General features: G+C 43.6%; 1 protein-coding gene and 1 long non-coding RNA gene across 3 annotated transcripts in view; one reads left to right on the forward strand and one right to left on the reverse strand.

Moving 5' to 3' along the window:
• The window catches only part of LOC138681117 (calpain-13-like), a 156,345-nt gene that overhangs the window by 105,728 nt on the left and 33,611 nt on the right, over positions 1 to 17,006 (reverse strand). For both annotated transcript variants that reach the window (XM_069768371.1, XM_069768370.1), the window contains exons 3-4: positions 6,445 to 6,514; positions 5,710 to 5,828 (exon numbers count right to left, since the gene is read on the reverse strand). In XM_069768371.1, coding sequence (XP_069624472.1) covers positions 5,710 to 5,828; positions 6,445 to 6,514 — 189 coding nt within the window. The remainder of the gene's footprint in view (positions 1 to 5,709; positions 5,829 to 6,444; positions 6,515 to 17,006) is intronic.
• Positions 1 to 17,006, forward strand: part of LOC138681120 (uncharacterized) — a 56,626-nt gene that overhangs the window by 26,984 nt on the left and 12,636 nt on the right. The window contains exon 2 of the long non-coding RNA XR_011321889.1: positions 13,972 to 14,164. This is a non-coding gene — a long non-coding RNA (uncharacterized lncRNA). The remainder of the gene's footprint in view (positions 1 to 13,971; positions 14,165 to 17,006) is intronic.

Here is a 17,006-nt window from a genome sequence, read left to right on the forward strand (position 1 = left end):
TGGATGTGTAGTCTGGAGCCCCCTATAACAGCAGTCTGGATGTGTAGTCTGGAGCCCCCTATAACAGCAGTGTGGGTGTGTAGTCTGGAGCCCCCCTATAACAGCAGTCTGGATGTGTAGTCTGGAGCCCCCTATAACAGCAGTCTGGATGTGTAGTCTGGAGCCCCCTATAACAGCAGTCTGGATGTGTAGTCTGGAGCCCCCTATAACAGCAGTCTGGATGTGTAGTCTGGAGCCCCCTATAACAGCAGTCTGGATGTGTAATCTGGAGCCCCCCTATAACAGCAGTCTGGATGTGTAGTCTGGAGCCCCCTATAACAGCAGTCTGGATGTGTAGTCTGGAGCCCCCCTATAACAGCAGTCTGGATGTGTAGTCTGGAGCCCTCCTGTAATGTCCACACGGTGTAAGGAATTTAAGAGAGAGTAAGCTTTAACTGTAGTTTATTCTTCTCATTTCCTCCAGCACACAGCATAACAGCAGCATAACATTTTCCTCCTCAGGCCAGAACTGAAACTGAAACTACTTTCAACTCCCGCCCTCGCTTTCTTAAAGAGACAGATCTAATTCTTATACATTACATCATCCCCTTTTTTTTTTTTTTTTTTTATATACATATATTAGCAACCTAAAACAAATATTGACAATGTAACAACACAAAAATGTCCAAGAAAAACCATATGTCTTATTGTCTTATTCCCCTTTTTTTTAAACTATATCTCTTCAATAAGTCTCGATGGAGCCCTTCTTTCCCGTGTAGGGTAATGTCTGCGTTCATTGGGGGTGTCCAGTGCTGACAGATCAGTCACCTCTTGTTGGTCCTCTCCACCGTCGGGTATCAAATCTTCCACTGGTGGGAGTTCATTACCATTGTTCTGCGGTATGATTTTAAAATGTGAGGAATTTCGAGTGATGGAGTGTCCGTCTCGCTCAGCCGTGACCATACTGCCTTTTCTCTCAGTAACATTATATTTTGCAGGACTATATACAGCTGAGGTTTTGTTGGTTGATTTTTGACGCACAACAACCATATCACCTCTTTTGATGGCACATGGCTGTGCCCGTCGCCTTCTGTCTGCATAATGTTTCATGGCTTGCTTGTTAAAGAAATCCGTTGATCGCACTGAAGAGTCATTTAGTAAGGGATGACTGGTCACATCAGGGATCCGTGTACGAAGAGTTCTGCTGAACATTAGATGAGATGGCGCAGCATTAGTGGTGGAATGTGGAATGTTGCGGTAATTGCGCAGGAATTTGTATAGTTACTGTTTCAGTGGGGTGTGCTCCAGGCTAGCTGCCTTGATTCGTTTCCCCATGGTGCGCATGAAACGTTCTACGATTCCATTAGCTTGCGGCCAGCAAGGTGTGATTTTTCTGTGGCTGAACCCCAAGTATTCAGAAAACTGTGCAAACACATGTCCATTGAATGGAGGTCCATTATCTGTTTTGACCACTCTTGGAATGCCATATGCAGAGAATATGTCGTCCAGTTCTGGTATGACACTATTAGCAGACGTTGAAGAGATGAATGAAATGACAGGGTATCTAGAATATTCATCAATTGTTACTAGAATGTATTGGCCATTTGGTAATGGTCCATACATGTCGACTGCCACTTCCTCCCATACAGCAGTGGGTAACGGAGACATTTGTAATGGCTCTAGAGTTGATGATGGAGTAATTAATTGACAAGTGGAGCAATGTCCAATCTTCTCTTCCACCAATTTATCCATATTTGGGAACCACACTTTTTCTCTGAGTAACTTTTTTGTGCCAACAATTCCTAGATGACCTTCGTGTGCTATCTGTATGACTAGGTTGCGCAAGGCCTTAGGTACAACCAGTTTGGTACCATGAAGGATGAGTTGATCTTCAGTGACTGATAATTCCTCACGTACATTTGAAAATAGTTTTAACTCTTTCAGATCAATCCCATCTTCAGGAAATTTTTTCTTTTGAATTTCATGCCACCTTCTATTTTGGATAATTTGTATTAAGGCACAGAGTGTCTTGTCACTTGTTGTCGTATTCACAAACTGATCAACAGAAAGTGCTTTTGGCACGGCGTGAGCTGCAACAAAGTGGATGTATTCTTCAATGGAGGAATGCACAGGTAAATCATCATTCGTGGGATGTCTTGAGAGATAATCAGCCGGATTGCTGTATTTTCCAGGTTTGTGAACAATTTTGTAATTATAGTCCTGTAGACGTAGACCCCATCGTTCAATCCGTGCTGGCATTTTAGCTCGGGGATTTCCAAAAATTGTAAGGAGAGCTTGATGATCTGTGACAATGGTGAAGGGAGCGCCATAGAGAAATAAGTGAAAGTGTTCACATCCCCAGACGACTGCCAAGCTTTCTTTTTCAGGTTGTGAATACTTTCTTTCAGTGCTTGTTAAGCTTTTACTTGCATAGGAAATGATGTGGGGACTTTGATTGTCATCCTTGTATTGTGCTAAAATTGCACCCAGTCCCACGGGACTAGCATCCACAATCAGTTCGGTTCGAAGAGCTGGATCAAAATAGGCCATGGTGGTTGTTGAGCAGAGTTCCTTTTTGATTGTTTCAAAAGAGGCCTGACAGTCTTGGGACCATTGAAAAACGCAATTTTGTTTCGTAAGTTCCCTTAATGGAGTGCTGATTGTCGAAAAATTTGGAATATATCTAGCACAGTAACTTGCCATTCCAAGAAAAGAGCGCACTTCACTGGCATCCTGTGGAATTGAAGCTGCTCTGATGGATTCCACTTTCTTGGGATCAGGTCGTACTCCTTCCGCCGAGAAAATGTGACCATAGAACTCCAATGAATTTTTATCAAATTCGCATTTTTCTTTGTTTAAAGTGAGTCCAGCAGAGAGCAGACATTCAAAGATAGCATATAGAGCACGATTATGTTCAGCTTGAGTTTTCCCAAAAACCAGTATGTCATCACTGTAATTAAAGGCATTTGGAATATGTTGAATGACGCTCCTTATCGTATCTTGAAAAATTTCTGCTGCTGAGCAGACCCCAAACGTCAATCTTTTGTATCTTCTGAGACCCACATGGGTGGAAAATGTTGTTAAGTATCTGGATTCTGGACTCAATTCTAATTGATGATAGCCCTTATTGAGGTCGAGCTTTGAAAAAACAGTTGCTCCATTTAATAAATTAATAATGTCATCAATTGTGGGTGAGATGTGTCTTTCCCTTTGAATAGCAGTGTTGGGCAGGCGCATGTCAACACACAGTCTTACCTGCTCTGGAGTCCTTGGTTTTGGAACTACCACAAGTGGAGAGACCCACGGAGTGGGACCAGAAACAGTTTCAATGACATCATCATCCATGAGTAATTGGAGTTCCTTTTCTACCTTCTTTCTCAGGTGAAATGGAATACGCCTGTGAGCCTGGGCTACTGGACGGACACTGTCATCCACATGAAGATGCACTTGAGAGTCCTTTAATTTTCTTAATCCACTAAATAGGGAGGGAAAACTATTCACCATGGCTTGTACATCCAGGTCCGCAGGGTCAGTTATGGTATGAACAATCTGGATGAGTCCTAGCTTCAAGGCAGTGTGATAGCTGAGAAGACGACAGCCTCCGGATCCTTGTAATGTGTGAAAAGTGGTTTTCTGCCTATTTTCTTTATAGCTAAGTTCAGCATCAAATTGTCCCATTGTAACTAGAGGTGTTTTAGATCCATATGGGAAGATTTTAGTCTGCACTTGCTGTAAGACTGGCTTTGTTTTCAACTGTTCATAAGTATTGCTGTCTATGATATCCACCGAAGCTCCTGTATCTATGGTAAAGGTGATATCCGTGTTGCAGATGGTGAGTGTAATACATGGAGACTGCACTGAGCCAGTGGCAGACGTCGTGAACACATAGTTCTCAGCCACAGACATTTCTTCTATATCCTGATTTACCATTTTTATATTTGCAGGCTTTGTAATTGGCAGAGGAGACTTGTTGGGCGCTGATTTGCAGACAACTGCAAAGTGGTTCCCTTTTCCACATTTACTGCAAGTTTGTCCTATAGCTGGACATTTGTTCATGTGGTGAGGGAAATCTTGTCCACATCTATGACATTTCTTCTGTTGCGGGGCCTGCTTGCCTTGTGCACTGTTATGTTTGAGATTATGCACATGTAAATTATCCCCACTCTCCATTGCCTGACGATCTGCTATCTTTATAGCACGGGCCATCTTGAGTAAATCGTGCAGAGAGAGATCCTGCTGCAGAGCTTTACGCCTTATGGTATTAGACGAGCAGGTGACAATTACTTGAGTTAGGATTTCATCATCTACGTCAGTAAATGCACACCCGGGTGACATAGGTGTCTATGGATTCTTCTGGAAGCTGCTTAGCAATCCTGAACTTGTATCTTTCATATCTGATGTTTTGTTTAGGGTTGAAGTAGTCAGTGAGAGCTTTGGAGCATTTGCTGTACGTGTCTGTCTCCGCTGCTGGTAATGTGCTGTATATGTCATAGACTCCTGTGCCCGCACAATGCAGGAACACGGCTTTTTTTCTGTTCTCCTCTTTTATATCTATTGCTTCCAGGAAATTCTCAAATCGATTTAACCATTTTCTCCAGTTATGAGAGAGATTAGTGACATCAGTCATATCAAACTGTGGGAACATGTGCAAGTATTCAGCCATGATGGAGTCTCTCAGTGGCGCTGGCGTGTGAAGCAGTAAAGCAGGGGTCAGTACTCACAGTAGCAGGTGATCGCATCCCATCCTCGTCGCCAGTTGTAATGTCCACACGGTGTAAGGAATTTAAGAGAGAGTAAGCTTTAACTGTAGTTTATTCTTCTCATTTCCTCCAGCACACAGCATAACAGCAGCATAAGATTTCCTCCTCAGGCCAGAACTGAAACTGAAACTCCTCTCAACTCCCGCCCTCGCTTTCTTAAAGAGACAGATCTAATTCTTATACATTACACCCCCTATAACAGCAGTCTGGATGTGTAGTCTGGAGCCCCCTATAACAGCAGTCTGGATGTGTAGTCTGGAGCCCCCTATAACAGCAGTCTGGATGTGTAGTCTGGAGCCCCCCTATAACAGCAGTCTGTTCTGTGCTGGATCATTGTTACATTGTTGCCAGCTGTACAGTAATGTTGCTCTCCTCTGCCTCTAGTGGTCAGATTAGGGACGGCTCCATTAATACTAATGGTCACTATGTATCTGGATGTGTGACCAGTGAAGCCTATGAGAAATGATCTGCAGACATGTTTTATTTGATTTCTCATTATAGGTGTCGTCCAGTTTAGAAAACCCAGTCGCCTTACTATGGAATCTGTGCTAACAGTCGAGTTCTCTCCTCTCCACGATCCTCACCTCTTGTAAAGTGAAGGGAATCAGTCACATAGAGGAGGGCCAGTCATGTCCAGCGTTGCACTGGGACCCATGTTATACCAATGGACACTGTGTAGTTCTTCTTTTCCTTCTTGTGACCTTAATGGTTTTTATTAATGAGGTTCCCCAGGTTCTCGCAGCAGGAGGAGCATATTTAGTAACAAATTTTGAGCCCAATCTCATGGGATTTAATGTCAAGTAAAGTCAAAGTGAAAACTTCAAAAATAGTAAAAAGTGACTTTGTATCAATCTACAAATTTGACTCAAAATGACAAGTAGGGTAAACTCATTGTATCTGTCTGATCAACCACTACCATAAAGCTACAGACCGGCCCAAAAGATAGAAAATCAAAATATTCATCTCTTACCCTAAAATGAAAAATTCCTGTGTACTTGTATGTGTATCCCTGGTCACTGGGAATAACATTTGCCAAAAATTTTCGATGCAGAGTTAAAGCCCCGACAACAGAGAGAACCCAACAGTCTCCTGCAGGACGAAGAGAAATGTTGTTGTAGATATTTCTCTAAATTCCATATTTTCCCAACAGCAGAAACAGCAAAACAGTCATGGAATGAAATAGCATTTTTTTTTCTGTCTGTAGCCACCAGTAGGGGGAGCTCTCCACATATAGATTTAAAGAGACAGTACTAAATTTAATAGAATCACTATAACTATGCATTCTATGAGCTCCCCCTGGTGGTGACTGTAAGTAGACAGAATTGAAGCTTACTTTTTTTGCCTATGGAGGGGATTTGGACATATATATTAAAAATAATGATATATTACATGGGATGAGCTGTTACAAGTATAAGTTATACAATTTTAAACATTTTAGATAAAATATTTTTACTGCCCTAGACCAATGGATATAACATTATCTACCCTGTCCCTGTCTTAACCCATCAGGAAAATAAGGCATTATTGTCTAATCCCCCCAAGAAGCAATGTATCGGTCATAACTAACCATGAAGCTCCATGGAAATTGCAACTCTGGCAACGCAGTCAGCCTCTATATTGTACTGCGAGGTCGGGGCGCTGTGTATAGCTGCAGATTTAATCTGTAATAAATCAGATTATGTGTGGAAGCATACAAGAGTCCTACCTATTTCTCCTTGCATAATGTCAAATCTGCTGGCACCGTCCACCAGAAATCGGGCGTCTCTCTGCAGATCCTGAGAGGAGAAATCAAAAACTTGATTGCAAAAATATCCACAATTTATAAAACATGCAGAAAACAGCTAATTTTAATATCTGAATTTACAGAGCGGGGGGCTGCGTCTGATGGAGGAGTCTGGGTTTGGTGATTCCAGGAGGACGTTACCCCCTGACTGCATTGTGCCCCCTGTACAGATGGTGGAGGAGGATAATGCTATGTGTTATCAGGGGGCGGCCTCGGACCCTCAGCTCCAGTGAGGGGAAATATTAATCTTCAGAACAAGACATTGTGGACAATTAAAGCGTCAGCTTTGTGGGACCACTTTGTGGAAGACCCTTATCTGCCCCCCATGACTGTGCCCAGTGCATAAGACAGACATGGAGGGGAGAACGTGAGCGGCCGCACAGAGCCTGGACCCCAGTCCAATCCTATAATGGAGACTGCCAGCCCGGCCTCTCCCCAACATCAGGGTCTGACCCCTCAAATCCTCTTCTGGATGAAAGGGCAAAAATTCCCACAGACGCCTCCAAAATCTTGTAGAAATTCTTCCCAGAGGATCAATACCATTATACATGCAATGTGGGACTGTAGAAATTACAGGAAAATGTTTCTGCCAATTGTATACATGTGGAATGTGTGAACATTATGTGTAATGTGTATGTGTTTGCTCTGTACATGTGTGTGTGCATCGTGTGTAAAGATGTTGCATTTTGAGGATTTCGTACATGTGTGAATGACATGAACATGTGTATGTGAATATTGTGTGTATACATGTGTATGTGCCGGTATATATGCAAGAGGTATTGTCAGATGGGGGTGAGATGCACATCCAGGATAGTGTGTCTGCCCCAAGTCTAGAGGTACTATATATACATATATATACAGTGGGGCAAAAAAGTATTTAGTCAGTCAGCAATAGTGCAAGTTCCACCACTTAAAAAGATGAGAGGCGTCTGTAATTTACATCATAGGTAGACCTCAACTATGGGAGACAAACTGAGAAAAAAAAATCCAGAAAATCACATTGTCTGTTTTTTTAACATTTTATTTGCATATTATGGTGGAAAATAAGTATTTGGTCAGAAACAAACAATCAAGATTTCTGGCTCTCACAGACCTGTAACTTCTTCTTTAAGAGTCTCCTCTTTCCTCCACTCATTACCTGTAGTAATGGCACCTGTTTAAACTTGTTATCAGTATAAAAAGACACCTGTGCACACCCTCAAACAGTCTGACTCCAAACTCCACTATGGTGAAGACCAAAGAGCTGTCAAAGGACACCAGAAACAAAATTGTAACCCTGCACCAGGCTGGGAAGACTGAATCTGCAATAGCCAACCAGCTTGGAGTGAAGAAATCAACAGTGGGAGCAATAAATAGAAAATGGAAGACATACAAGACCACTGATAATCTCCCTCCATCTGGGGCTCCATGCAAAATCCCACCCCGTGGGGTCAGAATGATCACAAGAACGGTGAGCAAAAATCCCAGAACCACGCGGGGGGACCTAGTGAATGAACTGCAGAGAGCTGGGACCAATGTAACAAGGCTTACCATAAGTAACGCACTACGCCACCATGGACTCAGATCCTGCAGTGCCAGACGTGTCCCACTGCTTAAGCCAGTACATGTCCGGGCCCGTCTGAAGTTTGCTAGAGAGCATTTGGATGATCCAGAGGAGTTTTGGGAGAATGTCCTATGGTCTGAGGAAACCAAACTGGAACTGTTTGGTAGAAACACAACTTGTCGTGTTTGGAGGAAAAAGAATACCGAGTTGCATCCATCAAACACTATACCTACTGTAAAGCATGGTGGTGGAAACATCATGCTTTGGGGCTGTTTCTCTGCAAAGGGGCCAGGACGACTGATCCGGGTACATGAAAGAATGAATGGGGCCATGTATCGTGAGATTTTGAGTGCAAACCTCCTTCCATCAGCAAGGGCATTGAAGATGAAACGTGGCTGGGTCTTTCAACATGACAATGATCCAAAGCACACCGCCAGGGCAACGAAGGAGTGGCTTCGTAAGAAGCATTTCAAGGTCCTGGAGTGGCCTAGCCAGTCTCCAGATCTCAACCCTATAGAAAACCTTTGGAGGGAGTTGAAAGTCCATGTTGCCAAGCGAAAAGCCAAAAACATCACTGCTCTAGAGGAGATCTGCATGGAGGAATGGGCCAACATACCAACAACAGTGTGTGGCAACCTTGTGAAGACTTACAGAAAACGTTTGACCTCTGTCATTGCCAACAAAGGATATATTACAAAGTATTGAGATGAAATTTTGTTTCTGACCAAATACTTATTTTCCACCATAATATGCAAATAAAATGTTAAAAAAACAGACAATGTGATTTTCTGGATTTTTTTTTCTCAGTTTGTCTCCCATAGTTGAGGTCTACCTATGATGTAAATTACAGACGCCTCTCATCTTTTTAAGTGGTGGAACTTGCACTATTGCTGACTGACTAAATACTTTTTTGCCCCACTGTATATATATATCCATATTTTCTGTCTTTGGTGGTCTACAGGATAAATAGGCTCATGATAAATTCCTGATCTAATGTAGCAGAGGTTTTGCCATGGAACTTCATAGCTACCTGGTACTGATCCCCATTATTCGAGTACCACCTTTATGCTGATGACACTCAGATCTACCTCTCTGGACCAGACGCCACCTCTCTGCTGTCCAGAATCCCGGAGTGTCTATCAGCCATATCCTCCTTCTTCTCCTCTCGCTTCCTCAAACTCAATGTGGTGTAAGACTCATGCTGGTGTGGTAGTTGGAGGCAGGTATATCTCACCCAGGTGTTTGTCCTATGTGAATTAGGCCATTCAGTATCTTCAGGGTGCTAATGGGTTAATGATTGCAGGAATAAAAGATGACCAGCTGGGGGTTTCCAGCTGGTCATCTTTTATTCCTGCAATCATTAACCCATTAGCATCCTGAAGATACTGAATGGCCTAATTCACATAGGACAAACACCTGGGCGAGATATACCTGCCTCCAACTACCACACCAGCATTTGTCTTACAGTGGACAAATCTGAACTCATCATCTTTCCTCCATCTCATAGATCTTCCTTACCTGACCTATCTATCGCATTAAAGGACATCCCGCTTTCTCCCGTGCCGGAAGTCCACTGCCTCGGAGTAACTCTTGACTCTGCCCTGTCCTTCAAACCGCACATCCAAGCTCTTTCCACCTCCTGTCGCCTCCAGCTCAAAAACATCTCCAGAATCTGTCCTTTCCTCAACCGTCAATCTACTCCTCCACTTCACCTCTTTGCAAATCCCTTCACTGGCTCCCATTCCCTCAGCGTATCCAGTTGAAATTACTAATACTGACCTACAAAGCCATCCATAACCTGTCTCCTCCATATATCTCTGAACTAATCTCCCAATATCTTCCCTCACGTGATCTCCGGTCCTCCCAAGACCTCCTTCTCTCCTCCACACTTATCCGCTCCTCATCCAACCGCCTCCAAGACTTCTCCCGAATATCCCCCATCCTCTGGAATTCTTTACCTCAACACGTCCGACTATCAACCACATTCGGATCCTTCAGATGGAACCTGAAAACCCACCTCTTCAGGAAAGCCTACAGCCTGCACTGACCCCGCTGCCGCCTCATCACTACCGGAGCTACCGCCTCACCAACACCGGAGCTGCCGCCTCACCAACACCGGAGCTACCGCCTCACCAACACCGGAGCTGCCGCCTCACCAACACCGGAGCTACCGCCTCACCAACACCGGAGCTGCCGCCTCACCAACACCGGAGCTCCTACAACCCTCAACCTACTGTCTCCTTCCCCATAATCCTGTAGAATGTAAGCCCGCAAGGGCAGGGTCCTCGCCCCTCTGTATCAGTCTGTCATTGTTAGTTTACTGTAAGTGATATCTGTAACTTGTATGTAACCCCTTATCATGTACAGCACCATGGAATCAATGGTGCTATATAAATAAATAATTAAATAAATAAATAATAATAATAGTTATAAGCTTCAGGCTAGGGGACTAATGTTTGCACTAAAGTGTTGCTATATCACCTTGGTCTTGTAGCATCCAGCAAGTTGCCACAAAAACGACATTAGTCACAAGAATTAAAGCCATTTTAGGGGGCTTTGCCACTAGTTTGCTGCAACGCGACCACGTTCACCTTCCTTACGGTGCGATGTAGCCTCCCCATAGTAGGATCGCTGTCCGCTCATCGTGTGCCGCCCGAGCCTTAGCATCCACACACTCATCCATGAAGCCTGAGCCGCGGCGCTGCTCCGCCGGCGCTCTCCCAACGCTCTCCCAACGCTCTCCCGCTACGTTCCATTTATTACAATAACAGCAGATTGTAATCTCTGCTTCTCAATTACAGAGATTTTCATCAGGATCGCATTCAGAGGTGAAGTGATTATTTCATTTGCTTTCTTCTGAGAAGCCGCCTTCATCTAATCACTGAACTGTGCCGCGTTCTCCTTCCGCACTTCTTAAGGGACTGATAAAATAACACTTCTGATTAACAAGTCTCTCGGAGTAACTTCACTATATGTCTGAGACGCGCCTGTCACATTCATAGCGATAAGAAACCTATTTCTGCAATATATAATGGTTTAAAGGGAAACTCTGTTCATTACATAATCTTACACAATGCGAAAAGATTTCATGTAAAGAACCTGCCCCTAAGTTCTGGCCCCGGGCCCCATAATAGCAGCCAATGTGGCTCCATTTACAGCACCCTATGACGCCAATAACAAAGCCAGCATAGTGCCCCAAAATGCCAGCAATGTTCCACATAGACAGTGCCCCCTACAGTCTCAACAGAGTAAGGCCGGGGTCAGACGATTATCATCCATGTTTTCGTTTTTTGCGCCAGTCTAATATCCAATTTTAACATTGTGGCCCTGATTCATCACTTGCATTCTTTTTTAAGTCACTTTCCTGGACCTTGGTGAGGTGAGCATGAGTTTCGCCATTTTTTAACCCCTTTCTAGCCCTTACAATGCCGCTTGGCCTGTAGACACTTTACTGTATTTGTGGAAAGCAACGCATCCAAAATTCAATTCATCTGAATCCACGGATATGGGGAACTTTTAAATGAATTTGATTTGCTCATCTCTTCCAGAACTGGACGGACTGGGATCACCAGAGCAAGACTCGCTTTCTGGTTCATAGAGGGGGTCATGAGTGGAGCCCCCATCATCTATATCTAGAAGGCAACCATTATTATTCAGAGTTCCTTAGAACAAGGGTCTGATGTAAAGGCTTCATCCACACTGGAGACTCCTCGTGATTCCTTGAACTTCCTATGTAAATGTGATGAGATGATTGCTGCGTGTCTATGCTCTGGAAATTAGCCGTGCCCCCCGAGAGCGAGCGCAAGAGAAGCAGAGGAGGCTCATTTCCATTCTGCACATAGGTCACGTCGCCCCTCACGAGCGCTGAACATTATTATCCTTTCTTTATGTGGCTGGAAAATCAAAAATTCCACGTGGAGGTTACTCTGAATTATTGACACCATTGCAACCGCAGCAGATGGCGTCTTTTTCAGGCGGATTCTGCCTCCGACACCCCCTGAAATCCTATTTTTTTTTAAAAACGTTCTAAAGAATGAACATCCGTATTTTCGTGCAACAACGTTTCTCTGTGCACATGTTCAGGCTTTTGAGCGTCTTTTATCCACTTCAGGTTTCTAAAAATACCAAGCGGTTAAAAAAAAAAAAAAATTGACCTACATTCCCCTGGAGTTTTATTCTTTACTTTTCAAAACAAAATCAATGGGAAAGCACAAAAGATTTGTTTTGGAAAATTTTCTTTAAAAAAAATGCTGTTTTTTTTGTTATTCAGTGGAGTAAAAAAATAAAACTACAGTAATAAAAAAATAAACTTCACAAAAATCATGGGAAAAATAAAATAAATAAAAAACTAACATATGGAAAAAAAAGGTTTGAAAAATGCACAGGTAAATAACCCCAAAAATTACACACAAAAAACCCTCCAGAATCTCCGAAAGAGTCTTCTGCTTGAAAAACTTGTCGGATTCATCTAAATTGAAAAGATGTCATGCACATAGACAAATACTGAAATTTCTTTAATCTGGCATCAATGAAGCCAAGTGCTGAATTTTTAGATTTTCTGAATTATTGCAGGAGACAATTTGCTTCATTTATACGTTCTATCTCCTATATCAGATGCATTAAATAATATGTATGAAAAAGGACCTGGTTAAAGGAAATTCGTAAAAGATTGACACTGTGTTACGCCTTGTACAGCGCCTGAGAGGATGGATCATGGCACTAGGAATGTTTCGCTGGCTGGGTAGTGGCTGCTGGGAGCGCAGTGATAGTATGTGCCATTGTCTGATGGGACCACTAAGGAAAATACCAGTAGTATAACTGGCTAAAGATACTGCATTGGGGTCCAAAAAATTAATCTTTGACTTCGACCTGCACATACTTTGCCAATAGTTTCGACATTTCCATGAGCCGTCAAGAAATAGGAGACTTTTTAAAGTCCAGGAAAAATCTCCCAAACCTCCTGGAGCCCAGTGCTTCAGAAAGGTTCTTGTTACACTGGGATGCTACTTCATCAGCATCCAATCCACATTTAGGGGGTAAGAAACATGGAGTGGAGCAATCGTAAAAAAGGCATAAAAGGGGCATGGTGTGTCAGTAAAAGTTAGCAAGTAAGACTATGCATGTGTCATGGGGTTACTGCAACAGAGAGGAGCCGGAAGACCGTAGGTCTGATTGCTCCTACTCCTGCGCTGAGAAGAAACCCTTCTTCTTTTTAATGGTGTTTATTTTGGCAGAGCAAAGGTTAATCGGCCATGTTAGAAACTGAGCTCTCTGCTTAGCTCAGTTACCCCCCATCTATAATCTGGGCCCTGATTCGAACCCACATCAGAGCTAGCATTTGCTGCATGGCTTAGGAGGAGAGGTGTTCATATGAGAAGGAGTTTTGGAGGAGTTATCTGTGACTGTTGCGTGGTTTGTAAGTGTGGTAATTCCCTTCCCTCCTCTTAGTTTGTTCTTTCCTCATCCTCCACTCCCCGATGCATTCCTCTGTTATATGTGAGTGAATATTTATATGCCTAGTATTTTCAGTTACCCCCTTGTTTGTGCAGCCTTGTTCGTCTGGTTGGTCTGCTGTGATGCACAGAAGCACCCCTCTTCCCTGGGTGGGGGAGGTGAACAGACAGAAGGATAATTCAGGAATTAAGGCAAGGGTGGCGGCCCTGGCATCTTCACCTTCAGAAGTATCCCGGGAATAGGGCAAGCTATGGCGCCCCCTAGTGATAGGGACAGGGAAGGAGCCCTGGTCCCCGATCACGCGACAGCTGAGTTGTGACAGCATGTCTGAGTATTGGTTTTGCTTAAATCGGTTCTTAAAGGACAAAGAACAAAATGATTTGAAAAACAAAGTTGACAATGAAGTTATATACAGTATATAATAATATAATGTTCTTTTCCTTTCCTCCTAGTTCGACATAAGAGTGATACAACATGACAAGCATAGAATAAAAAAATAGTGATATTCTGTCTGGAGATGTTGAAGCTATGTGTGCCCAAATGTGGCCTCTCAGTGGTTGTGATGTGAACTGTGACCTGTTGAAGGAAGAAGGTTGAGTCGTTAACGATGGTGGTTACAACCATGGTGGCAGAAGGATGATGAAGGTAACACCTTTGACTTTTTGGATAAATTGATGTACAATGAAATATTAGTAAATGTGCTGACCCTTCAATGTGATGGCTAGTCTCTCCTATGTATTTAAGATCATGTTAGGGCCATTTTACAGTCAATTTATTTTTTGCTCATTTTTTTTTTACTCTCATTACACTAGTATATAATTCCCCATACAAATAAATGAAATAGTTCACTATTATTAAATTCATCCTAAAACCCTCGGAAAGTAAAAAGACAATAAAAAAAAACATTCTCTGATTCATGCTTAAAAACACACAGAAAATTGAAAAATGTCGATCATTAATCCCTCTAATCTGGACCAGGGACAAATTTAAAATAAAAGGTACATTCTTCTGTACACATTTACAGCCTGCAGTCCCATCTACTATATAATTGTCTAAGGGTCACTTCCGTCTTTCTGCCCTTCTGTCTGTCATGGATATTCATTGGTCGCGGCCTCTGTCTGTCATGGAATCCAAGTGGCTGATTGGTCTCGCCAGATGCCTGTCATGGCTGCCACGACCAATCAGCGACGGCCACAGTCCGATTAGTCCCTCCCTACTCCCCTGCAGTCAGTGCCCGGTGCCCGCTCCATACTCCCCGCAGTCACCGCTCACACAGGGTTAATGCCGGCGGTAACGGACCGCATTATGCCGCGGGTAACTCACTCCGTTACCGCCGCTATTAACCCTGTGTGACCAAGTTTTTACTATTGATGCTGCCTATGCAGCGTCAATAGTAAAAGGATCTAATGTTAAAAATAATAAAAAAATAATAAAAAAAATAAAAAATCATTATATACTCACCTTTCCCACTCCTCGCGATGCTCCGGTGACTGCTCCATGCAAGCGGCAGGTTCCGGTGCTAATGAAGGTATGCGACAAGGACCTGCCATGACGTCACAGTCACATGACCGTGACGTCATCACACCCTGGGACCGGAAGCTGCTGCGTGCACCGCGCACAGGTGACAGAACTACAAGGGGCCCTCGGATCGGAAGGTGAGCTGGGCAATATACTACGTGGCTGGGCAATATATTACGTGGCTGGGCAATATACTACGTGGCTGGGCAATATACTATGTGGCTGGGCAATATATAATAATAATAATTTTTATTTATATAGCGCCAACATATTCCGCAGCGCTTTACAAATTATAGAGGGGACTTGTACAGACAATAGACATTACAGCATAACAGAAATACAGTTCAAAACAGATACCAGGAGGAGTGAGGGCCCTGCTGCTCGCAAGCTACAAACTATGGGGAAAAGGGGAGACACGAGAGGTGGATGGTAACAATTGCTTTAGTTATTCGGACCGGCCATAGTGTAAGGCTCGGGTGTTCATGTAAAGCTGCATGAACCAGTTAACTGCCTAAGTATGTAGCAGTACAGACACAGAGGGCTAATACTGCATAAAGTGAATGAGAACATGATGCGAGGAACCTGATTGTTAGGCCACACAGGGATCGTTAGGTTAATGCATTGAGGCGGTAGGCCAGTCTGAACAAATGAGTTTTTAGGGCACGCTTAAAACTGTGGGGATTGGGGATTAATCGTATTAACCTAGGTAGTGCATTCCAAAGAATCGGCGCAGCACGTGTAAAGTCTTGGAGACGGGAGTGGGAGGTTCTGATTATACTATGTGGCTGTGCAATATACTACGTGACTGGGCAATATATTACGTGGCTGGGCAATATACTACGTCACTGGGCAATATACTACGTGACTGGGCAATATATTACGTGGCTGGGCAATATACTAGGTCACTGGGCAATATACTATGTGGCTGGGCAAAATACTACGTGACTGGGCAATATACTACGTGGCTGGGCAATATACTACGTGGCTGGGCAATATATTATGTCGCTGGGCAATATACTACGTGGCTGGGCAATATACTACGTCACTGGGCAATATACTATGTGGCTGGGCAATATACTATGTGGCTGGGCAATATACTACGTGACTGAGCAATATACTACGTGGCTGGGCAATATACTACGTGGCTGGGCAATATACTACGTAACTGGGCAATATACTACGTGGCTGGGCAATATACTACGTGGCTGGGCAATATACTACGTGGCTGGGCAATATACTACGTGACTGGGCAATATACTACGTGGCTGGGCAATATACTACGTCACTGGGCAATATACTATGTGGCTGGGCAATATACTACGTGACTGGGCAATATACTACATGGCTGGGCAATATACTACGTAACTGGGCAATATGCTACGTGGCTGGGCAATATACTACGTGGCTGGGCAATATACTACGTGGCTGGGCAATATACTACGTGACTGGGCAATATACTACGTGGCTGGGCAATATACTACGTCACTGGGCAATATACTATGTGGCTGGGCAATATACTACGTGACTGGGCAATATACTACATGGCTGGGCAATATACTACGTGGCTGGGCAATATACTACGTCACTGGGCAATATACTACGTCACTGGGCAATATAATATGTCGCTGTGCAATATACGTGGCTGGGCAATATACTACGTGGCTGGGCAATATACTACGTGGCTCTGTGCTGTATACTACGTCACTGGGCAATATACTACATCACTGGGCAATATACTATGTGACTGGGCAATATACTATGTGACTGGGAAATATACTACGTGGCTGGGCAATATACTACATGGCTGGGCAATATACTATGTGACTGGGAAATATACTACGTGGCTGGGCAATATACTACATGGCTGGGCAATATACTACGTGGCTGGGCAATATACTACGTGGGCTGGGCAATATACTACGTCACTGGGCAATATACTACATGGCTGGGCAATATACTATGTGACTGG

Source organism: Ranitomeya imitator, chromosome 5 (assembly GCF_032444005.1).
Source record: "Ranitomeya imitator isolate aRanImi1 chromosome 5, aRanImi1.pri, whole genome shotgun sequence".
NCBI classification, from domain to species: Eukaryota; Metazoa; Chordata; class Amphibia; order Anura; family Dendrobatidae; genus Ranitomeya; species Ranitomeya imitator.